The 26330-nt window shown below is 40.4% G+C and overlaps 1 protein-coding gene across 3 annotated transcripts in view; it reads right to left on the bottom strand.

Moving 5' to 3' along the window:
* The window catches only part of ATXN7L1 (ataxin 7 like 1), a 111787-nt gene extending 87813 nt beyond the window's left edge, over positions 1-23974 (bottom strand). For all 3 annotated transcript variants that reach the window (XM_051622968.1, XM_051622960.1, XM_051622978.1), the window contains exons 1-2: positions 23746-23974; positions 23150-23218 (exon numbers count right to left, since the gene is read on the bottom strand). In XM_051622968.1, the coding sequence (XP_051478928.1) occupies positions 23150-23218; positions 23746-23860 (184 nt within the window). In that variant the 5' untranslated portion in view covers positions 23861-23974. The remainder of the gene's footprint in view (positions 1-23149; positions 23219-23745) is intronic.
* Positions 23975-26330: the final 2356 nt, after the last annotated feature.

The following is a 26330-nucleotide window of genomic DNA, read 5'->3' as shown; positions in this document are numbered from 1 at the left end:
CAGGAGTGATAGGGTCTTGAAAAAAAGCAAAAAAGCTCTGCCTTGTCTCATGCATTTAAGGTGAATTCCAGCATCATAAACCAATAATAATACATCAAGATTCATGGCTAGAGACCACTTCAGAGACCTTTTCACCAATCCCATTAAACAAAAATAACCACCGCACTATCACAAGGAGCAAATCTTATCCCATTTACTGTAACAACAGGGGTCCTTGGAGGGCTGTTACTAATTACCATGCCATCCAACAGACAGGATAGTGGCCAAAGGAGGAGTCAAACCCTGCATTCCTTCATCACCTACTGGGAAAACTTTTAGCCAAATTTCTTGAATTCTTAGTCCCTTTCCCAGTACATGAAGAGGAATTATGTATATTTTAACTCCTACTGAAACACTTTCAAGTTTATTGATTAAAAGTATCACACAAGAAAGTAAGTATATTCCTTACTACACATCTCTTGATATATGCTGACACTTGATCAGCATGTTTATGTGACAATTACAATGGCATAAGTGAGAGCTAATTCCTAGCACAACTTTTCATCAAGAAAAAATCCATTGGTGTGGCTATTTTTCCAAAGACTGAGTTCAACAAAACTCAGCTTCTGAAAAAAAAATAAATTAAAAAATCAGAAAATACCCTACACGTGGTACAGCAAACATGCGAGTGAACATCTGTCCACTGAGAATTGTCTGCACGTTCTCCAAGTGAAACTACATAAAGGATCAGAAGCAAACTCTGGAGCTGCCTGTGTGGGCTGAAGCTGCTTCCATGCTAAAGAGGTATAAATGTATCTTGAGGACTGATAGTGCAGGACTGCACTGTGTATGCTGTTGCAACACCAGACCTGTGGAAGGACTTGCCTCACAGACCTTGGCAGCAGCTGGGTGAGACACTAATGATGTGCGTGGATTTAGTTAAGGGTAAATTAATATAATATCAGACAGAATCACTATTCTAGCCAAAAGAGGCTGTGAAATTCTTCATTAAGGAGGCTAAATATCTGAGTACAGAAAAAATGCAGTGTGCACTAACACCCCGCTCAGCACAGTACAAGGAAAGACCATATACATCTGTAAAGAGCTTATTTGGTGTATCACAAAACCACCAAGGTAGTGATGTGCACCTTCCTTCTGAATCTCCCGTTTGATAGACATGTCAGTTTTGTTGAACTGCCTATCTGAACGGCGTGAGACACCACTTGCTAACATAAACTCTGTTAATAAAGCTTCTGTAAACGATCTGTCCAACTACTCTGCAATTAAATATCATCTCATTTCTGAGATTATCACAAATAGTCTTTCCAACAGAAAAGATATTCTGTAGTCATCAGAACAGAAAGGTTGAACAGTCCATTTATTTTTTTCCAAGCATTCATGATAGAAAGCCTCTGCCTAAGAAAAACTCTTAAACCCAGATTAGATTTTCTTCCACAATGTTAAAATATAAAACATCTTCAAAGCTTCTGCCATATGCAGAGGATTCCTAAATCAGTTTCATACCTCAAAGTGTTTTTGTTCTTTTAAGTCTCCAAGTTCAATTGCATTACACAATTTGATACCTAAACAGAGTCAAATGGCCACATTTTAAAACTTCTCTCAATTTCAAGCATTAAAAAGTCAAGAATCTTTGTAGTTTATAAAACTGAACTATTTTTATTTTAATTAGAACAACATGTTTCTACAATGTAAAAAGCCACAAAGAGCTGTAAAAAAAAAAAAAAAAAAAAGCAATCTCTATGTGGAAGCACACACACTGAGGAAGTTACCAGGATGCATAGTTACTGCATGACTATACAACAGAGTTAAGGCAGTCTGGATACCTTACCTGCAAATTTCTTTACTGATTTAATGAGTTTCTCTCATCTCTGAAATCTTACTTTATAACTTTATCACTAACTACCTGTATTTGCAATACCTGAAGGACAGCTTAGCTATTAAAAATCTTGTAACGTTACCAGATTTTCTCAATATAGTTTTATATTTGTGAATAATATGATAAGGTATTTTTCTTCTTCCTAATGGTATCAGCCTAAACTCTTGATAAACACAAATCAGAACTTGCTAATTACAACTCTATTTCTTTATCGCTTCAGTGGAAGCAACTTCCATTTCATGAACCTGCTGAATTTTACAGCTAGCAAAGTCATCAGCTATTAAATTCAACAATACACAAACAATTTCAATGGAAAACATGGACATAACTAAGATACAACCCTGGATACAAAAATCTTAGTCTATAAATGTAGGTACAGGAAGTGGGAAGATTTAGTTTCATCTAAGAATTACATTTTACAGCAAGGAGAATGTTGGACTATCTACCACTTATAGTTCAGAAGCTGGTCATCTGGGTAGCTACCAGAAAGTAACAGATGATAAGTCCCCTTGTCAAAGAAAGGAAGAATAAAAAGGAAAAAAGAAAAAAAGAAAAAAAGGAGCCATCAGGAAAAAGAAATTATAATAAAATTCACTAGTAATCATTCATGCCCAGTTAATTATCAAAACATGCCCCAATTCTTCTTAAAATAACAGACTCATAGCTAGCTCACAATCACTGTTTACATTCCAAGATAATTTACAAGTGCTTTACAACTGCATGTTTCAATAACCTTACAAGGACTTTTATTCCTCTGTGGAAACAGAGCATTACAAAATGTCAAACTTGTTGCAAAACCACTGACGAAATTGTGAATAAAACAATCTCTGCTAAAATTCCACCAAAAAGATATGCTATACAAAAAAGAATTAAAGTATTCTTCCCGTGTGAATACTTCTTTGTAAAAAAAAAATAAATTAAATGCATGTAAAAAATACAGAATTGTTTTTTCCAGTTCTATCATCAACTGCTACTTCACACACTGGAATCCTATCTCACTTTATTGAGGTTACAGAACACGCACAGCTAGGCTTAAACTTATGTTTTCATGACTGGATTACTACATTATCATAATGACACCTGCATACAGGGATATAAAGATCTCCATAAGCGACATGCACTGATTTGATTCTGTAGCTTTCAACTACATTCAGATGACTTCTAGATTTTACAGTCTCCAGACAGAAACGAAAGAGAAACATTCTCATTTTCAAAACAGTCAATATGCTGAACTTTTAATAAAGGTTTTTGGACATGTAAGGTGTGCAAGATCATTCACAATGGGAGCTATCTCGCTGTTAATGAAAACTTTGCCCTCTGTTTTGCTGTGCAGAGTGCTGAAAACACATTCCAAGGGAACTGTAAGCCACCAGTAGCCCAGACACCATCAAAACTCGGGACACTCTAAGCAAACAAATACTTAATCATTTACCACACTTCTTGATTCCTTCAAACAGATTCTGGCAACCTGTGAGCTCCCACAGTGTTACCATCAGGCATATCTGAAACACTTAGACATAAAGCAAATTAGGCGAGAGGGCACACTGCTAGCCAGGACACATCCCCCAAAACATCAGAAGATACACTCCCAGAACTCCACCACAGTGTGAAATCCCCCCCTGCTCTTCTTCCCTACCCTTCTTCTCCCGGGTTATTTCTCTCACCTCTAGCCCTCTGTGCACTTTCACCTGCCCAAACCTCTCTAATAAAAAGTAAACCTATGGCAGAAAATGCCAGGAGTGACTCAAAACCAAGAAAAAGAAGGTAACACATGCAACAGCAAGTTCCTGGCTGCAAATAGTCTCTCTGAATGAACCAACTCTATAGGAGCAACTCTGAGTCAGGCTGCTCTCATAAAAAGAAAATAATGAACAGATAGATGTGAAAGTGAAGGAAAGCCTTCTTCAAGCTATGGAACAAATACAGTAGCATCAAATTACTACTCTGCCAGCTGCTTGGATCTAAGTGCAAATTCTGAGGAAAAAACCCTCAATTCTAAGCTGAGGCTTCAATACACGTTTGTAGAGTGCAGTCCACAGATACTCCTGTATAAAAAAAAACACTCCAAGGCTTGCCAGGGCTGTCTGGACAGAGACCTAGATTTTGCTTGGTATCTAACTTTGACTGCAAACACAGCAAAATTTTAAACACAACAACAATAACAAAAAAACCCCACAAAAAAAAACACACAAAAAAACCCCAAAACCACAAAAAAACCCAAAACTAACAAATAAGCACAACTATTCTGATGACAAAATCTCTTCCATAAGATAGCCCAGTAAGACTGGAACACTCTGGAGAGATATGGTGACACAGTTTTTCTCTCCTCAAAGACAGAATTAAAACTTAAGCTGCCAGCAGCAGTGCAAAGTTGTGGCTGGTCTCAGTCTACAAGTTCCCACACATGTAGCCGGTCTTCCATTACCCTGGTGTGGCAAAGGGGGATGTAGCCTCTGTACAGATTCAACTAGCTACACTGTAAAGGAAAATATACAGATCTTTGGGGAACGCTGTTGAAAATGTGCCATGCACTGCCATTACCTGCAGCAATTTTGTTTTTATCTCACTCACCTCTACCCCATACGATCTCCAGTCAAAGGAGCATCTAACCACAGCCCTCCAGCAACACAACTGGAGATTTACCTTGTATGTTTAGAGCATGTCACTTGGCCTCTCCATGCTTCTGTTTCTCCATCTGTAACACTTCACAGAAAGCTAGAGAGGCTTAATTTATTAGCAGCCTGCCAAGTGCTTTAGACAAGTGTGTTACTAAAGCATTAAAACTGCGTTCACTGGTTCGGAAAGCGTAAACTGTTAGTCAAACCAAAATAAACCCAACAATATCCTTAAAAGAAGGCTACACTTGTAAAATACAGAAGTGTCATGCTTACTTTGTTTGCCTTTATAGAAAGAACACTCTCCAGAGTTTAGGTATTTTATTAGAGCCGGACATCAGACTTCTGACTTTCTTCTGAACCCCCTTTCCCTGTGTTTACTGTTACACTCCCCAAGGAGGTGATAAGCAGAGAAAAACAAACCAGTAATGTCAAATGAAAGTGACACGTGCCCAGCCAGACTCACTGTCCCCAGGCCACAGGGGAAGATCTCTACACACCAAGATCCATCAACAATCCTTAACTGACAGCAGATGTCAGTGTCAACTACAGGTTTGCCTGATCAGGGCAGAAAACAGTCTGGATGCCAATACATACAAGGGTAAACTGTTCCCAACAGCTGTAAAAGGCAATATATTACATACTGGCAGGGAACACTACTGAAGCACTAGACTCTTTTAAAGCAGTATCCATGTGGAGGTTTTGTATCTATATAAACCCAAGGTTCAGGCTTTTGCTCTTTTGCAAATGTTGCTTTTGCTGCAATATCACTGAGAGAATTCTCACAAAGCCATCCCTGGCAAGACAAACAGGCAACCTAAAATACTGACAATGGACATGGATCATTTAAATGTACTGGCTATATAATACAGACAAATATTGACCAACTCTCAAACCCTAGTTCCACTTCAGAGTACATAATACATACTTTTTATAGCTAAAACCAGTTGCTATAACTGAAACAAAGAAATAAAAAAACCTCAACAACTGATAAATAACAGTACTGATTTCTTGTAATTTTAAAAATTATTAAAACATAAATAGCCAGATAAAATAAATATTCTCCTACATATCACAAATTAAAAACAGCTTCCATTTAGGCAAAACACACTAAGCACAGTGTGTAAAAGCTGTAACATCAGATGAGGGAACGCAACTGATGCCTTGAAAAAGGTTAATTTTGAATCACCAGATACTTAAGAAAAATCTTGAAACCCAAATGCAAACATGATTACAGACAATTTTCTAAATACAAGAATATATGTATACTCATATACATATAGTTTTAGGATATCTGCTGTAATCTACCTGTAGATTTTCAGCATACAAACATGGCAATGTTGCAGGGCCATCCTTTATCTTGTTCTCGCTAATCCTTTTGTGTGCTTCAGATCTTTTTCAGACTGCAAATATGTATTTCAGCATGAAGTGTTTCAGTCTCACACTTCCAAGTCATCACTGCAGAACCTACCCTTCCTGTACCATCCTGAAGAGTCACTAAAGTACATTTTTCCTCCTGACAGATCATTGTGACTCTCCGTCAGCAGGTGATCAGCAGTAAGAAAGTAGAGTTTCAGCCCAACAGACACACAGTGATGGAAGTAGTTCTCTCCTGGACCTGACAATTGACCTATGTGCCGTATCAAGTACATACAGTATAGCAAGAGCTAACAGGCTTCCTTACATCACTGGCATTCAGGACAGGAAGTCTTCTGATGCAAGTGACCACTATAATTTGTCTCCTGCAGAAGCACACCTTGACATTTTGGCAAGAAGAGTGGGGAGGAGAGGAACGAAGGGCTTCTTCATAAGCAACAGACATTAGATGGAAACACATGTTCCAAGATGCCCTGCCTTTTGATTGGCAGGACACTGACACAAAAAGCTAAGGAAATGCTCAGAATGGTTTGGTGCCATCCTGTGCTATGTAAGACTCAGAAGCTCTGCAGATTGTTTCTCCTGAAGCAAGCACAACTTTTGGAATATATCAGTTCTGATCCATTTAGACTTTAAGACTGTGGCATGACAATCTAGAGCATGATTTTTTTCAACTTCTTCCTGTAGAAGGCAAATGAGAAATAAAAATTTTGGTACTGTTAACTTCCCTCTTGACTAACAGCCATGAGGAACACCATGTTACAGGAAGGTGAAGCCTCAAGCTTTCTGCAGTACAATGGAGTTCTCATACATTTTAAAGATCTTCATCTGACAGCAACAGTGAGATGGATCTGCCTAATACACAATCTATCAAGCCACTACCTTGGTTGGCCACGATGTGCAGGCAGAATAACTGTGACCATTCCTGTAAGTTTCTAATGAATCCGCCCCTACTGCTTTCAGATTAGAAATTACACTTTTTTGTGCCTAACATCAAAGCAAATATCATCTTTTGTTGTTGTATTTGCCATAGGCTCAAATACAATTTACCTGAATGCAGGTATTAAATTAAATGATGCTGAGAAGGTTAAGCAGAGCAATCATCTCCTTGATGTTAGCATGGCTGTTAGTATTCTGCAGAGAATACTGTCCTAATGGGAGATCCTGGCCTAATCCAGTATGTGTGAAATTGCAGATAGAGGGATCTACATAGTGAGGGGACCATGACAGGGACATTCAGTCAAAACAATCAGTCCAGCTCACTGCACAGGTCACACACTAAAGGCAATTCCAAGTGTAAACTTCTAAGTATTTTGTAACTACTCAGCTAAAGACTAATGGATCAGACACCTGTCAAGCTGTGCCACCTTCTCATGGGCAAAAACAAGACACAGGAAGATTCAGATTCCCTGGACCTTTAAAACCACCACATGGTACTATTGCAATGTAGCACAGAACATGTATGACCTTGTATATTTCCAACCAGAAACAGCCTGAGCTTACACACAGAGAATTCACATGGCTCTGGAAAACACACACAGAGAACTCACATGGCTCTGGAAAACACACACAGACACACATTTGGAGCAAACCTCATCTCCAAACTACAGTTTGTTTTAGCTTTTCCAACTGCAGGGACCAGAACTCCATATATTCTGCAGTCCTCAAAGTCTTTTGTTTTTGATGGGTGTATAATCCCAAAAACTTAACATTTCACAAAAAGAAATCCACTATTACAGATCTTCTTTTTTTAGAACCTAAAATCATGCTGCCTTATTTTATAAGTTTCTGAAGGCAGCGATACTGGTAAGGGGATGAAGGAGAAGAATTAATAAACTTTAGATACAGGACATGCTTTCCACTTGTTTTGTATCTAGTGCTTACAAGAGTTACAGGACTATTAACCCTGGGGAAACCTCTGGAAGTGCATTTTCACGGAGTAGGTTAGGGGCTTCCATTAACTCCACATACACAACACAGAATCATAGAATGGTTTAGGTTGGAAGAGACCTTAAAGATCACCTCGTTCCAACCCCCCTGCATGGATGGGGACACTTCACATTAAACCAGGTTACTCAAAACCCCATCCAACCTGGCTTTGAACACTTCCAGGGAGGGGGCATCCACAGATTCTCTGGGCAACCTGGGCCAGTGTCTCACCACCCTCACACTAAAGAATTTCTTCCTAATGTCTAACCTAAATCTGCCCTTTTCCAGTTTAAAGCCATTTTCACTTGTCCTATCCCTACATGTATTTGTAAGATCTCTCACCTAAGTTGAATGCTACCTTAAATCAGCATTGATTGGCCTTGCTGTGGGTATAAACAAAAGTGACACTTTCACTTAGCCTGGTGATGATTTTGCAACAGAAGCAAACTAAATTATGTAAGTGCTAATATCTTCAAAAGATTCTTACTATTTCTTTTGCAAACCCAGCACAAAAAGAGTTATCACTCAGTTCATTAGAAATTACAGAGCCTCTTAGGTCATAAAGAAGATTGACCTGCTATGTCCTCATAAATCTATGGACAAGTAGGCAGCACCAGGAAAAACATTAAAAGGTTGCTTTGCTTTGCAAATAAAGTAAAGCCAAGGAAGGTATTTGGGCCCAGCTGTCAGTTACATGAACTTACAGTGAGACAGCACAAACTACCTACAATGCTTTTGAGAAGGCTAACAATTATATTGGTAAATTATTAAGTTATGCTTATAATTAATGACTGGAGGAATATCTGTGGTTTTGATTACCAGTAAAATATAAAGGGAGAATGGGAAGTGTTACTTCCTCTCTTACCTGCTATTAAAGAATAGTCTTTTCTCACCTATCCCCCTAGAAAGCTGCCTTTTTGCTTTTATGACCTCATTTTTCATAAGCTTCTCTTTTAACAAAAAAAGCATTTAAAGTGTACAGAATTTTAGAGCGGAGAGACATTAAGAACAAAAAACTTCCTTATGATCTGTACTGGATTTCTTTGTTAAGACAGGCCACAGAGTTTGATGACATTATTCTAGCTTCAAACTCAAGCTTTCTGGCTAGCTAAAGCACCCTTCCTGGGAAAGCACTAGGGCCTTATGCAAGGATTTTGTGCAACAGAGAGTCTACTACATCCCTTGATAAGCTCTTCCTATTTAATTGTGTCATTAGAAAACTACACCTTATTTCTAGTCTGAACTGATCTAGCTTCAGCTTTCAGCCATGAGAATCCCCTTAATCTAGCTGACAAAGAACCATCTAACTGTCAGATACCTTTGCCCTAAGTACTTATAGACTTATCAGGTAGCTCTACCGTCTGTTGATAAACTAAATAGATTGAGCTTCTTAAATCTTCCATTCTAAAGCTGATTATCCAGACCTCAAATTAATGTAGATTTTTCCGAACTCCTTCCAGTTTTCCAACACCTGATGTACACATCAGAACTGGGACACAGTATTTCAGTAAAGCTGTATATAAAGTAGTAGTATTCACTTCCCTCCTACTCTTCCAGTCATGCACCTTCAGTCTTCAAGACTGCTTTGCACTGGGAGCACTACTTAAATTAATCAATGCTCGAAGGTAATTCATCTGCCCCTACTTATATTCTAGATAGAAGTTCTTCCTAACACAACAAATTCAGAATGAACCATGACCAATTTACTTCCATTTGTTATGGAGAAAAATATATATATTTTTTTAAAACTCAAATGCACCCTTCTATATATGATGGAATGTGTGAATCCAGTGTTTGTGTTTTACAATTAAAAAACTGCAGAGAAAAATATTACATTGCAATCATGCCATCATTACCTACTTTAAAGCTACCTCTTTAAATCACCAATAAACTCACCACTCCCAGCCTACTTTACACAATGGCATTCCAATGCTCACTTGTATATCCATCTCTTGAGGTGCTGGGTGGCCAGAGCAGATTTTATTTTCAGTAAAATCCAGTAAGAACAATAGAAGATTGCTTCAGGCTAGAGGCAGGGTTCTACCAGACAAAAGGCAGAGCTGCAGGCTAGCCATGGAGCATTTGCTAATGTTATAAATCTACCCATATAGTGAAAATTAATTGCCAGTTATAATCTTCAATTATTACTGTATCACCAGCTAGTTTCCCTTCCTATCTTTCGGATAAAAAAAAGAACAGAAGTCATGATGTATCTAGGATGACCATTTTTCCACAAACAGAAACAAAAAGGAAACTGCCAAAAAATCAAAATGCAGATTATAAGATCATATCCTATCATATCTGGTAAAGAATACATTGTCCTCACTGGTAGAGCCGGTGCAGAAACGGTGATGATGCTGGTGATGTTTGCACACTAAAGGAGGATGCAAACTAGCTTTTGGAGCGGTAACATCAAACTCTACTTTCATTTTAAAATTATAGAAAAGCATCATACTAGTACTTGTGGTGACTTGCTAAAATATAGTAAAGAACTGTGGTTTTTGCTATAAGAACAGTTTTACCCTCGTAAGTATGGTTTGGGTAACTTTTTTGGTAGAAAGATTAACCCCAACAACATATTTCAGAAGATGGAAGTCTACCAATTAATTTTAATGAGCACAATTTGGTGCCAATGGGAGCATCATCTTTTGGAAACTGGTAAACAGAGCATGAGTCAGTAAAGCCTGCCATGCCCCGTTTCAGTGATAAATGGATTAATTTCTGCACATAGCTGGAAGATCACTTTGGGCCTTTTTCCAATAGAAGGTGATCTATTCCCATTCACTCACTCCTGCCTCTCCTCACACTGACAGGTGGGCTGTAGGCATGAATCACATTTGGTATCATTCCTCTGGATATACACACACTGTACCAATTATTACTCAAAGCAGCTTTAATATATGATTTTGAACACAGGGCAAGTCTCTCTCACAACCTCACAGTATTAAAATGAACAAGCTTTTAAAAGCATTTGCTCTGTGTACTGTTTTCATAGCACTGTGCTTGCACATGGTATCTCAGACACCTGCCATGAAAAGTCCACATTCAAGAGGTTCTCCTGAATTTCAGGAGACAAAAAACCAACAGGCCAACTCTGAAAGTCTGTAACAAGAGTCAAAGTTGCTTAGAATTCTGCATGTCATTTATCCTCTGGTCCTGTAATACACATACAAATGGGCATAAAAGAATTAATAGAGAATAAGGAGTATGAAAGGATGACAAAAGTTGCATACACAATGTGTTACTTTCTCTTAATTTTTTGATTAGTATCAAAACCAGGGCATCATTAAAGAGAACAGATGAGGTTGAAGGCTAATAAAAAAGAGAATGTTTAAGTATTTGGAGAACAGAGGGCATGTTTAGGGAACAGAGTTAAGGAAGATCAAGATTTATCTTTCAATATTTATGTTATTTCTGCAGTTTGGCAACTACAGTTGGTTTCACTTTCCAGCTCCAAGACAGTAAGACAATATTAACAAAACAGGGAGAGTTTATTTTTACAAATAAAATGCTTTCACTAGAAATCTGTTCTGTACACTACTTCCCTGTGTGCTGTACTATCAGCTTTGATGCCTCCTTCCTCCACATTAACTAATTATTCTCTACCTCCTTCAAATTCCTCCTTAAAATAGCTGACTGCATGAAAGTTTTCAACATTCATAGACTGATTTTTGTCTTCACAACATATACTGCTTACAGCTTTGTCTGAAGTGCACTGTAAGCTCTCTGAAATACAGACCAGAACTGTTTTTTAAAGCTACCATTTTTATACATGACATCATTTGAACACGTGTTACACACCTCTTTAGAACTTTTCTAAATATATAGCTAATAACAAGGAATTAAAAAAAAACCACCAAAACAAGCAAACAACAAAAAAAAACTAATAAAAAACATGAAAACTCACACTCAGGATGAACTCTTACCTTCAAGGAAAGCAATAAAGGTTAACAACAGTTTTGATTTGCCAAAGAGCTTGGAAAACAGTCAGAAGAGTGACAGGTATCTTGAAAAGCTGGAAACAATAATAAATGCTGCAAAATAAAATTTGTAGCATCCTCTCCTTCAGAGATGCAGTCAAGAATATTGTTTTCTGATGAACAAAAATGTGTAAAGCTGCATTACTTCTTTCAGGTAACTCTACAGGGCTTGGCAACATACACACCCAGTGTGTTGTGAGTTATGTGAGTAGCTGAAGAAAATTTACACCAAGCACAGAATATATAAAGACACTATAAAAAGCGCTGTACACACAGCTCACCATAATTCAAGAGCTTAAACATTTTTTCTCCCATTTCTCTTAGTATTTTTCTCTTGCCATGCACACATTTTCTTCGTATATCTGCCCAAGGTTCCCTAAGTCTTCTAAAAAGCCAAGAACAAAACAAAAGCATGAATGAAGATTTGAACCACAAACTTTATAACTGTGCCAAAAATAACCCTGAAAGACTAAATAGAAAAAGTGAAGCTTTTTTTTTCTTTTCTTCTCTTTTTTTCCTCAGTAACTCTGCAAGAAAATGTGAATAAGCTGTTGGAATAACCCTAAATTGATAACATACAGGGACAGTCAGAAAGTAGCTTGAGAAAGGCAGGCAAGGTAATGGATAAAACCTTCCAAGTCAGTGCAACACTCCATGCATGAACAAACTGCTCCTTTCCACAGCATTCTCCTCTTTCTGTTTAGATGGACTAAAGAGATGTGAAAACCTGAGATTAACTTCTTAAACACTGAGTAGACTGCATCATGAATGACAGCCATTCCATTTAACACCTCAAAAATAACTTTTTCCTCAGGAAAAAAAAAAAAAAAAGTGCTCTATTATAAAGCATGCCTGCCTGTAGGATGTAGACAGCAAGAAGCTTGCTTTGTCCTGCCAGACAAATAAAAGCCACACAACCATGTTTACTGCAGCACTGCACCCAAACTTTGATGATACCCCCTGCATGGTAGGACATTAGCCAGGGCCCAGTCCATGATAATGTAATTCTGTGGCCTTGTCTTGGCTCTGGAAGCAGGAAGAACAAGTCAGTATCAGTATGTGATAGGTCACATAGACATATCATCCACTTACAATGCACTGCAAAGAAAAGAACCACTGACCTAGAAACCATCTCTCATGTCAATCAAGTGATGTGACAGATATGACCAGCCACCAAAGCAGAGAACCACTCTGCTGGTATAGCCACAGTCTACATACTCTTCTCTCTCTGTGGAGAAAAGGCATTATTCTCTAGATTTACCAAAACACTGTTCTTCTTAAAGGCTTTGAACTTTCTCAAAGGCATGTTACAGATTCAAGCATGGGGTTGTCAGAGAGCACAAGCTGCCAGCAGTCTCCTCTCCAGTCATCTCCAAAATAACCTTTCATCGGAGAACTTGACCCAAAGGATGACCTGGCACATACTGAATGGCATCAATTTACTCTCTCAGCACTGCTCATTATTCCCATCCCATTATTTCTGATATCCAAGACCCCACCCTCTTTCACACTGACACAGTATCTTTTCTGTTTCTGTTGATGGTTTTTACTTCTCCTTCACATGACTAGGTCCAATTCCACCAATCCTGAACCCATACTCATCTTAAACATCCACTTCCTTCACTTCACTCTTGCTTATCCTAGAATTTGCAGTGGAAAAAGAAACCAGTCTGGAAATGAGGTTATTGCACATTTTCTCTTTCTCCTGCTGCTTACTAAGCTGTGCCATTCCTCCAGTTGAGCTGAACCCACACCTGCAATTTCAGCTTTTTTTCCTCCTACTTTTGACTCATTCCTCAAACCTCTTCTCTTGTATCTGTTTCTTTCTCCACAATAGAATGCAAATATTTATTCCAAGAGAAAGCCAGAAAGCACAGTAATCATTTCACGTTCTCCCTTCCCACTCCCATTGTCTTCCTTACAGCTCTCCCTTCTCCTTCTTCCTTGTACCAGAGAAAACATATTTGTCCCATTCCTTCCACTTGCCTCACTCACATCACCCCACACTTCATGTCTCCTTTCTCCTCTTGCTCTAATGGAACAGCAGGACAGCAAATCAATCTTTCCTACATTTGCAAATCTACCTCAAACCCCTTGCTCCTCTTTCTAATCTTTCACATCTAAGCTCATTATTAACTGTTTGATAACAAATTATATTTTTAATTTGTCTCCAACTTCAGCCTGAAGTCCCTTCAGCTGCCCCTTGCACCCCAATGAAACTATTTTCACTAAAATGTCTAAAAACCTTTTATCATTGCAACATCAAAATAAGTTAATAATTTCCATCATCCACAACCCTTGTGTGTTCTTCACAAAAATTAAATGCATCTCTCATTTTGAAGCATTCATTCTCCTCTTCAGACTTCCATGGCTCTATCCTGTCCTGCTTCTTCCCTGTATCAACCCCTTCACAGGTCACTGGGAGGCTCCTTATTCCTCCTTTGTTTTCAAGTAGGGCTCCATTGAGCTACATCTTTTGCCCCTTCCCTTATGTCTGGGAATTTCATCCACAAACTCAGCTCCTAGAGAGACAGCCTTATGTCTAAACAAAAATTCTCAGTCTATCTTTCTGACACCTCTTGTCACTGAGTAGCTGTCAGCTTCAGCTCAATACAGCTAGAACAGAACTTAGATCTCACCTCTCCCACCCTCTTTTCTCCACCTCCTCTCTTCGTCACTGTGGACAGCATCATCATCTTGCCCTTCATTCAGATATGAAATACTATGCCATTTTTGACAATGATTTTTCTCTTGATCTGTTCATTCAGGCTACATTTATACCCAAGTGATTCTTCCTGTCTCACATTCTTAGGACAAAGTCTTCTCTAGATATCTTCAGAGCTAAAGGTTTGTCCAGACTTTCATGTCCCATTAGTTACTAACATTTTTCTAATTTTTTTGTCTTGAAAAACATCCTTCTGCTTGTTCACACTCTTCCAAAAGTTATTTCTTCTATGTTTTCACACTGATCCACCATTATCCTCTCTGCATCCTTCTAAGCAGAATCCTCCATTCCAACATTAAACACTGGAAATGACTCATCTTTGCTTTCGAGGCTCCTCTACACTATACTGTCCACATCCTACTTGCTATCACACCATTTCCTCACATTTCTAGTTGGCTCATGATGTTAGTATCCATTTACTAAGTTTTTAACAACCAGTCTGTATTTTCATTCAGGTCAACTTACACACTTGAGTAAGGATACCTTCCAAGCTCTTGCAAAACCACTTCACTGCCCTCCAAACATCACCTTTAAGCTTTCCCTGCTACAGTTCTAAGAAAACCACTTTAGCTTAGGTAAAATCTACCACCTATCATATTGAGCAACTAAGTGCTTTTGTTCGTCAATACTAAAGCTCCTGCTTTGTCATATATTAAACAATTATTTCTCTGCAGCACATCAATTTCACAACACACACATGTACACACCCTTCCTCCCTGTACTGGTACCCGCACAGTAGCATCTAGTCTCTGATGGGGTTGCAAGGCATTAGGATCATGCAAAAATAATACTGCCTCTCTAATCATGGCAGTAACAGATGAATTACTTATATTCATCCAGATCATTGTCCTCTGACTGTCTCCATTATCAGCCCAAAAGAAACAAGGCTTTGGCTCTCTCAGTGGTTGTTGTGGTGGCATGGGTCCAACAAACTTTGAAGATTTAAATCAGCAGTAGCATCCTGTCTCAATGAGACACAGCTTAAAACATAACTGGACATGGTAACTACTGCCTGACAACCTATCTAATCTGGACAATCAAAAGTGGCCAGCCTAAAGACCACTTGAGAACAGAATACCTAACAGGGAATCAAAGATGAACACATGATGATTTATACTTCTCTAAAACTTTGCATCCATTCTGACCATCTCAGGTCAGAACAATGACGAGATGAAGTCACCTTATTCTGCAACTGGAGAGGTTCAGTCCACCCTGCTTTTTCTTGCTAGAGAAGGTACTTTTGGTCTAACAACCCGGTCACCAACTATTGCTTATATGACGTTAGCAGTGCCCAATCCAAATATAACTTTGAATTCCCAGTCTCTGCCTGCCCCCTATGTCTAGCCCCCTGCAGCAGGAAAAGAAAGAATGACTGGATAGAAAACATCAAACACTGTATATTAGAAAAAAAACCCAACCAACTACAAAGAAAACAAACAAAGAAAAGAGCACAGCAAGGATCACCACATGGAATCAAACCCCAGGAACTCTTGTCCTCTGCCTGTCATGCTTATGTCTTTATGCTCCTTCATCAGTCACCCTTCTGTCTCTTCTGCTGAACACCTGCTCCAAGAGAACGGAAAGGGAAGCCAGTCTAAATCCCCTGTGTATGCATGCAGCTCTGTCACAATACAACTGCTTCCGTTTCACGGATGATTCAGGAGGGGCCTGAGGATTAAGTGAAACTGCACTAGATGTACACTGGCACCAGTGGTTTGTGCAGAACCTAGAACTTTTGTCTTTCGGTTCTTTGCTACGTCTGGCTGATGCTCTTTCTGTGCTGAGAAAACTATACTTTTTTTTTTTCAAACATCATGCATTTTATAAATACATGCACCCAGAAAGCAGTAAGACCAAGTAAGTCTACATTCTAATTGCTGACAAGAATACAGTTTAAAAGTAAGATGTGTTGGGCTTAAGGGCTGTATTTATTAATATAACTTAGTAAAATATGAAAGAAAATTGCTGAATAGTAAACAGAGTATTTCAGAAGGAAGATATCCCTATTTCTATTGAGTACAAGACGAACACCAGAAAGCCCACTTCTCAAGCAACATCAGTGGCTTTCCAGCATAGCTTTTAACAAGTCATGCAAAAAACTGACAAAACCACTCCCTTAAAACCATCAACATTCACAGAAAGGGACACAAAAAAAGGAAGAGAAATTACACATGTAATAGTTGGTTTTCTTCTGCCCCACATCAGTCTTAAATAAATATACTGGATTCCATCTTCAGTCTGAGTGATCTTAGACAACTGCACAGCATTACAATTAAAAAATGGATAATTTTACCCATATAGCATGTACCTTTCTCATCCAGCAAGAGAACTATCAAAGACTTCTTGCTATGGACTTGCTGAAAGGCCGCAGTCAAACACTGTCACAACAGCTTTGTCACAATTTTTCTGGCATATAAATTTTCTAAAGACACCAGCTTTACCTGGCATCCTGCATAATTAACACCTGAATCAGCTTTTTCTAGGACAAATTAAAAAACTTCTGCACCAAGTTGAACTTGGAAGACAGAGAGGTGCAGTAACTTAATCCATGCCCATATAAACCATAAATCTTTCTTACTAGTTATTCCAAAATTACTCTTAATAACAAGTCATCATGGCATTTACATAACCTTATGTTAAAGTTAACTCCTTAAGAAATACTCCTGTTGACATATTGTTTTTATGGAAGATGATGTTTCTTAGCAATGCATGCAGTGCTATAAATCTAAACTTTCACTGGGACAACCAGAAACTTCTGGTTTCTGCCTACAGGATGCTTGTGATCTACAACTTAAATGAAACATGACTTGAAACATGTATTCCATAGGATTTCACCCTGTTTCTATTTCATACATGTCAGCCTTGGTTAAATGGTTACATTATTTTCCCAAAGCTAAACCAGAACCTGATAATGTCCTAATTTTTAATTAACTAAAGACCCATTTCAAGAAAATTACTCCATTTCACGGAGAAAATGGTTCAAGTCTTGTGTAGTTTTGTTTTTTACAGATAGAAACTTGTATTTCTCGTATAAATTATTAACCATATAAAATGGCAAATAACAAGAAAACACAGAAATGTTTTTATATCTCAGTCAAAATTAGAGACAGGGAGTCATTTAACTTTCTGTGGTGTCAACAGGGCCCGGAGTACATTCTATTTCCCTCTTTCTCAAGTCCTGTTATAAATGACAAGTATAAGAAATGTCAAAGACAGATCTTTTGTGACAATACTGCCAGCTGATAGAAAACCCACGCGTGGTTTCCCCACCAGCATTCAAAAGAGGTACCTTCACCTAAAGGAGATCTAACCCCTTCAGAATAACTGTTGCACAAATACTAGGAGAAAGATCAGCTGAACTCTATCAAGATACATGCCACGTAACAAAACCAATTTTTTAAACAAGTCATTTATAGAACAACAGTTTTAGATACATATTGAAAAACATCAAAACCCTGATTCAAAACACAGAATGTCTGATCAGAGAGTGCTAACATTACCCCGTTCTTTTTAACCAGTGTGTGGGTTGGTGAAATAAAGGAGAGGTTTCATAAAATAACAATGTAACTATGAGGATAAACTACAATTCTGACTAAATTTCTGGGCACTATCATACATAATGTCTCATTCTTCATCTGTCACTATTCCTTGAGACACATTAAATGAGGTGACAGCCACAACCAGGAGCAAAGCCACTCCCCTGCAGAAGCTGTCCTTGGGAAAAAACCAAAAGTAAGAATTAAAAAAATCAGAGTCAGATATCATATATTGAACTCATCAGACATTTCAACACCAGAATTCAATCCCACTGTCATCTCTCATCCTAAAGAAAACCCCCATGGGGACCTTTGCCCACTATTCTTATTCCCAGCATAAAGATAAGAACAATATGAAGTTTCTCTTGATGACAGCCACAGCTTTGTACCCCGTCAATTCTCAGTCCTGCTCACCAAGTCCCACCTGCCTATTACAACTGCTTAGGAATCAGTATCTCTGGAAGACCGTATTAGCTTACAGGGAAGTAAAAGAAAATTACACAACATTCACCTATCTCTTTTGCCCGCTGCAAAACCAAAACTATCACCAGCTAAGGTGATTTAAATTAAATAACTTCAGCTCTTTCTCTTGGGGTATGCATTTTAAACTTTGCTATAATTTTCTTTCCCTCTCAGCCCTTTCCAGTATTCCCTACCAACCAACAAGGTGAAAGATGAAGACAGTTAACAAAAACAAGATGTTTTATTCTTAAGTTTTTGTCTGATGTTTTTAAAGGAGGCAAACAGCACCATAGGCAAACCACTAGTAAACAAATCAAACAAAAAATTATTAAAAAGATCAACTGCAACCCCTATGCTTACATTAACCAGCTGTTTTTGCCTTGTCTTCTTTCACAATCTCCTCATAAATAATTTTAGTCCTCTTCTTCTTGCTTTTCATAAAGTAGAATTCTGTACGCTACAACCTTTTTTTCCCATGGAAGTGTTTCCTACAATCTCCTAACTTCCTTAACTTTTTATTTTGCCACGAAGAACGATAAAATTATCACGACATTTTCTGAAGAACAAAAAAATATAATAAAACTGAACAGTGTCCCTTTAATTCAGCTCTGATGCCAAAAGATTTACCAAAACGCTTTCCATCAGATATTTATGTGGAAGTCAAAATAAGAAAAAAATATTGTAAAGAACTATCCAGTAGATTTAAAACTCCAGCTGGTGTGTGTCAAGTTTGGGGCTGCACAATAACGATAGAAAATACTGAATTAACAAGAAATCATAAAAACAGAATAAATTTTTTACGTAACATCTTTCATGCTAAACAATAATGAGTCAGTATGGTTAGTGGAAAGATTATCTAAGACAAAACACACTCATCATCAGATTGAAACCTCAGTAATACAAACCCACTGAACTGAGAAACTGAAGTTGACTATGACACCAAGTACTCAGATATAGATCTAAATCCCCTAGGTTGTATTTAACCCTGCTGTAGTTCATGAAGATACAGAGGATATTTGTCGGTCCTTTACAACCTGTGCCTACCTAGAAAAACTCCTAGCATTTAATGCTTGCACATATACTAAACTGATTATTAATAAGAGTTCTGTGCATGGAACAAAAAAATTTCATTATCCTATTACTTTCTTAAATTCTGTGTAAAGTAAAACATATGACTCCAAAATTAATCAAAAATCAGTTACAGGTTATGACTGACAAGAAAAAATTGCTGCATCTATCTCAGGATAGATATTTCCTAATTTTTTACAGGACACAAACTACCAAATAAATATTGACTCATTTTACTATGCATGCTAGCTACAAGAAAAGCTTCAATTCTTCAAATACGCCATTCAACTTTTAAAAATTCAATTTAAATGCTGCTCCAATTCTGATAACCCCTCTTTTAGCTAAGCTGGTTGGTTGGTCGTGATTTGTCAGATAAGTTACACAATACTGTTTCTGCTTCCTGATTAGATATGCAGATAAGTTTTTCTCTGGCACACACGCTTATGCATAAAATTTTTCATTTTTTGTGAACACGTGCAACTCCACAATCCCCTCTCCAAAATCTCCATGCCAGTAAAAGTCAACTGTGGCCATACTACATTTGCTAAAGGAAAACATACAGTAAGTATTAACATGCAAAAAGCAATTCAGTCTACAATACTGAAGAAACGTTCAGGAAATTTCTCTCCCTCTGTGCTACCTACAGATACACTGTAGGATAAAGGAAAGCAGTGAGCAGTATTTCTAGGTCTTTACTTCTGCCCTAAAGGTGGGGCAGAGGGGGCACATGGCCTCACTGTATCTCTTGCATTACAGAAGTGAAGAGCACAGTCAGACTGAGACCCCTTTGCCCAGAGTATGTGCTAAGAAGTATCAACCACTTTGGCAGGCGGAGATTTGGCATCCCTGTCACCAGGGAATGCTGCCTCCCAGGTCCCTGTCTGGGTCAACAGGAGGAGCAAGAGCAGCGCATCACTCCACATACAGTACGTAACCAGAAAGGAGGCAGCAACACAGTGATGGCATTTTTTTTTTCTACAAAACCGAAGTGAAGCACTCTTGTCATGGTTTGGAGATCACCATCTCCTCACCCCTTTCCCTACACCATGATCTCCACAAAGAATTTCATTAGCCAAAATAGGCTCCTTGCTTAACTGCTTACAAGAGAACAGCCACATAAATCTGGTCATATCAACTAAAGTTGACAAAACGCAGACAAATACTACAAGCAGTAAATGTGATGAGATCAGATTTTACAGTGTCTTTATCAAACAGGAGACTAATTTTTGATATATAATGTCTGTCCATCTCTAATCCTCAAGTTACCTTATACATGTAAAGTCTGATTTTTCTCAGACACGTTTACAAACTCCTGGCACTACAAATGCCATAAGAAGGTCTATTCAAATAGATAAGATTGCAAAGAAAAATGAGTTGGGTTTGGTATTAAGACCTGCCACGACCACAACCCTTGTCCACAAACAAAGCAAAGAAAAAAAAGTCAATGTCATACAACAGATGCATGCAAGATCAGAGTAAGTGCACAAGCTTTTCTGCAAGTACATGAGCAATATTCTCAGCAGACAAATCTACCTCTTGAAATTTTTCCCTTTGTTTATTAATAAGGACATTGAGGCTCAAGGAAGATTTACAATGGGTGTTCAGATATACAGATGGGTGTGGTGAAAACCACCTGTATTAACAGACTGCTTAAGTGAATACAGCAGAAATATTTCAACACATACTAATTTATTCAAACTACATGAAAGTTCTTTCTAAGTGATCCAGAGCAAGTTACTACTTGGAAGCAATAAAATTCCTAAAGCTTTTTATTTTCTAAATATAACAGTCAGTTTTGGTTTTTTAAACTGTGTTACAATGTAAGTACTATAAAAGCTAGTAAGTGCTTCACACCTGTCACTAATATAATGTCAGCAATGAAACTATACTTCGTTTGGATATAATTTTTCTGGGGAGTCAGTTTTAAAAGAGCTCCTTAGACAGAGTCTCTAACTCCCCCAAATACAAACAGCAAGAGACTACAACTGATAATCTAAAGGGAATTGTTCTAGGAGTCATTAGGTATGACTAAGGAGTAGGGATGTGCTTCGATCTTTGTGTCTCAAGTAAGATTATAGTAAGGATTTGTGTTAAAGGACTTCTAGGCACAAATCATTTAATCTCAACAAATTAAGCTCCTTATGAAGGCCAAGCTCCAGTAGCAAGATTTTTGTTTTATTAATTTTGAATCAAGTGTACACTCGTTACTGAGAAATGTACAAACTGGTTGAGCCTTGAACCTTTCCATTATAAACACACTACGTGAAAATCCCAGTTCTGCCTCCAACTTATTTTTGGGCTGGCAAAATAGAGAGGTTCAGCCATGTAAGAATCAAGACAGGCACACAATTAAGCTTGGCAACTCTGTAAAGGTCTTCCAAAAGGGAGATATTATAATATTTTAAATAATTTTATTTAACGTGCACTCCATGCAGTTTTATAGTTTATCATACAAATCTACATTACTGATTAATCCATTCTTTTTCAAGAGCTTATTTGGAAAATCTAAGATTCTTTTAAGCTGCCAGGATGCTCAAAATTAAACACACATGTAGTGACAACTATAATACAACAAGAAACTCAACATCATTTCAGAGTATTATAGTAACACGAGTGGTTATCTCTCAGCATCAGTAAGTCACACGGAAGTTTCACTATGATACAACTGTTTGTTATGAACTGACTTCAATAAATATTTCTCATGATAGAAAGGCTGTCTATGTATTCTGCTTTCTTAACCGAGCAGAAACAAACAAAAAGCTACATGAAAATATATCCCAAATGATTCCACTAGTTGTATTAGGTGCTACCCTAGCATAACGTTAAGGACACATGTCACAAACAGAATGTGTCCATTTGATTTGCTTACACTCACCACAAAGTGGTGAGTTCATCCTCTTGCAACTGACAGAACTGTGTCAGGAACAGGATACTGGCAAATACCATTAGACCTGGAATTTGCCTGTTCATACATACGGTATCAGAAAACCTTTGGGCCCAAATTACCTATTATACTTGGTTTTGCATAATACGTGTGGCTTAGCCCAACATAAGATACTATTAGACACTGGCTGCTCAGTTGTCTCCAAGTCACACTCAGCAGTGAGAATTAAAAGAATAAAATGTGACATGAGCTCAAGTGAATGAACTCAAGGATTGTAACAGACCATTTCTCTCCATGAGTGAAGATGTTTTTCACTACAGTTGCCAACGATAATGCAAGTTTAAAGTTGATGCGTGTGTTTATATGCTTATCTTCACACAGAAGCAAGTGAAACACTGCTCCAAGGGACAGGATCCTCAAAAAAAATCCAATATGGCCACTGGTGCGTACTTGTCTTTTGACTTAAAACTGCCTTGTCTTTTACCACGTCTGTCAGTCGCACACATACACCTGTCATACTTTTACTTCAAAAGAAGCTGACACAGTGACAGTCATCTGTGTGTATCCAACCCTGAAACACACTTCACAGCAGAGAGATCCACATGCTATTAGACTACCTTGTCAAGGCCAAACCACAGTCATCCACAGCCACCAAGAGACAGACAGGTAGAGAGGTGTGCCAGCACTATCCACTTACCTTCTTTATTAAGCCTCATAACCTCCCTGCTTTTTCCACCCTCCTTTCCAGTCTCTTCCAGATCTGCACCTGCAGAAGAGAAGCAGAGTCAGGAAGAGCCGAGGGCCCAGAGGTGTGCATTTATTGTTTGGCGGGGGGGGAGGAGGAGGAGGAGGAGAGGTGAGGAGGTGAGCAGTGTTCCTATTTGCAACAGCAAAAGCACAATGGTCGGAGCATCTGCCAGGGAGCGGAACCGCCGCCCCCCCCCCCCCCCCGGCAGCACCCTACGGCCCACCCCGCAGCATCCCGCGGCCCCTCCGCGCCGCGCATCCTCCCCCTCGCCCCCTTCCCCCACCGCGGCGCCGGCCCAGCGGCGGAGCCCGGGCAGCGGGCACGGCGTGCGCAGCGCCTCCCGCACACATGGCACCGGGGGCTCGGCGCGTCAGCTGAGCGCCCGGGGGGGCGGCACCTCCCGCAGCGCGGCGCGGCCCCGGGAGGAGCGGGAACGGGGGAGGGGGGGGGGGGGGCGGCCCGGCCAGGCCCCCGGCCCCGCCGCTTGCGTGCGCTCCGGGGGAGGGGAGCGGCGTGCGGAGCCGCGGGCCGGTCCCTGCCCTTACTGTGCGGGGGGGCGGCGCCGTGCGCGTGCGGGGGGGCGGCCTCCCGCACCCAGGCGGCCCAGGGCTGGCCCAGGAACGCCTCGGGACTGGGCACGGGCCGCTCCAGGGCCGCCATGGCGCCGCGCCTGCTCCTGCCTCCTTGTTGCTTTTCCCGTTTCCTTCGGCGGCGGCGGCGGCGAGCGAGCGAGCGAGACACGGGATTCGAGAACGCCGCACGTCATCCTCGGGACGTTCCGCCGCCCACACGGGGGTAGTGTCAGCCCCTGCTCCCTATCAGATCGGGCTCCCCGCCGCCCAGCGCGCATGCCCGAGCCCCCCGCGCCTGCGCGCCGCCGCCGCCGGCAGCCGGGCCTGCCGCCCGCTTCCCGGGGGGCCGCAGGGCCGCGCCGCGCTGCGCTGCCCCTCCGCGCTGCCCCTCCGCGCTGCCCCTCCGCGCCCCCGCGTCCTGCCCCTCCGCGTCCTGCCCCTCCGCGCCCCCGCGCAGCGTCGCCGCTTGCCCCGGCCCGGCCCGGCCCGGCCCGGCCCGGCGGAGCCGCCGTGGCGCGGAGCGGAGCGGCGCGGCGCGGGGCCGGCGGCCGAAGAGCCCCGCCGGGAAGGCAGCCGCTGGCCCTGCGCGCCCGCGTCTCGCAGCGCCCCGCAGTAAGTCCCTGGGACGCACTTTCGGGAATCGCGGCGCGGCCCCGAAGCCACCCCGGATTGCGGTGTCCGGGCTCTCCCTCCCCACGGCTACTTCCAGCTCCGCTCCTGGGGATCACCTGTAACCACAACCACAGCCATCTTGTTGTCCAAATACTGCCTAATCTGTGTTTGACTTCAGGCTTCGGCTGTTTGCAAGTGGGTTTTTCCCTGCTTTGGTGTTTCAGGCTATGGCACCGCAGCTCTGAGCTGACAGGTCCCGCTCCGCTCGAATTGTACCGAGGTTTTCATCTTGCTGTACATCACCCACGGGATGTACATGCGTTTCATTTAATTCTAGGACTGTCATTTCTTGGTATATTTCTCCATCGAGGTAAGAACAGAAAACAACACTACTGTGGACACTCCATGTACCTGATTTGCAGAAGTTACAGCGTAAGCCTATTGCTGCAGCTCACACCTAATAAGCCATAAACACCAGTGGTGAAGGACTTGGTTTCATTAAAGCAGCCTCCCTGACTCCACATGCACCATCTTTCAACCACCACCATCTCTGCCAGGGTTGGCAGGAGTGAAGTTCATAGTTCAGCAGGCACTTCTCTAAGTGGCGGTGTGGCTTTACCTGGTCGTTTTCCCATTTTGCCACTCCTGCCTGTCATTTGTCTAAGACCCTTTGTCACCAGTCAAGAAAAAAGATTTTCATTTAGAGCCCCCTCAAAGATGGGAGCAGTGGCCAGAGGGACAGTACAGTAGTTGCTGGAGTCAGCGTTGGTGCCTGCAGAAAGGCACATGATGCTGCAGTCAGCAAGGGATTTAAGTACATTTCTTTAGGGTGCTAAAATTGATAAACATTTGGGGCCAAGAACAAACATCTTTTACATTATATATGCTGTCAACAAATGCGGTATAAAATACAGACAGCATTCACACCCCACCTCTTCCAAAAAGTAGCTGGAATACAGAAGTTCTCTTGTCAATACCCCGGGGCAAGCTTGCATGCCATATGGCCTGGCCACAGTGCCTCTGGTCATGTAACATTAGATACAGGGAGCTACAGGAACACAGCTAAAACAATCAAAAGAAGCAGAAAGCTCAGTGAAGTGCCTTGAAAGAGAACCAGGCAATCACAGCAGCTAACGTGAAGCAGCTGTGAGATGTGTAACCTCAGGCACACTACACATGGAATTTCCAGAAGTAGGAAGAGTAGCTGTAGTGTAATACAAAGCCCTGCAAAATCTATTCTGGAATATTAAATACAGTTCTAGCCACTAGTTAAATTAATCTTCCTGCAAAAATGTGTGGAAAGGGTTATCAGATGATCAGAGGAATTAAGAGTCTATCATGTGAGAAGAGCTTGACTTAGTCTAGCAAAATTCAGCTGGGAATGGATGTGATTGATGCTTTTAATTCTAAGGAGATGTAATCATCAATGAGGAAGAAAAAAAAGAACAGACTTAAAGGGCTTATGCTGAGGTTGAAAACCCTGCTTACTATACATAGAACTCTTTAGGCAGGACTAGCAAGATGGAACTCCTTAGGAGGAATGATAAATGACATGAAGTTAATAGTCAACCATGTCTGGCACTTGTGCTTAAATTCACTGCAAGATAGTTGAGCAAAAGTCTTGACAGTGGCCAAGCAGCCTCATAATTAAAAAAGCTACAGTGAACAGCTTATACCATAACACTCCTGTGGTTACCCAGGGCATGTATCTGCAAAGAAGATACAAAAGACGTGTAAGCACCCAGGAAGTTCCCATCAATGAAAACCAACATAAGGTTGCAGGGAAGTATGTATGGCCAAGCACCTTACTAATACTAAACACTGCCACAGGATACACAAGCAATAAAGCAATTCTAACCACACAACTGAGAAAAAAAGGGGAGGGGGAAACTATTTAATACAAGCTGCCAGAAACCAAGAAACAGAAGAAACTCCAACTTCAACAC

This window comes from Apus apus, chromosome 1 (genome assembly GCF_020740795.1).
Source record: "Apus apus isolate bApuApu2 chromosome 1, bApuApu2.pri.cur, whole genome shotgun sequence".
NCBI lineage: Eukaryota > Metazoa > Chordata > Aves > Apodiformes > Apodidae > Apus > Apus apus.
Note: the sequence above shows the minus strand (reverse complement) of the source record. Positions and strands in the feature narration are given on the sequence as shown.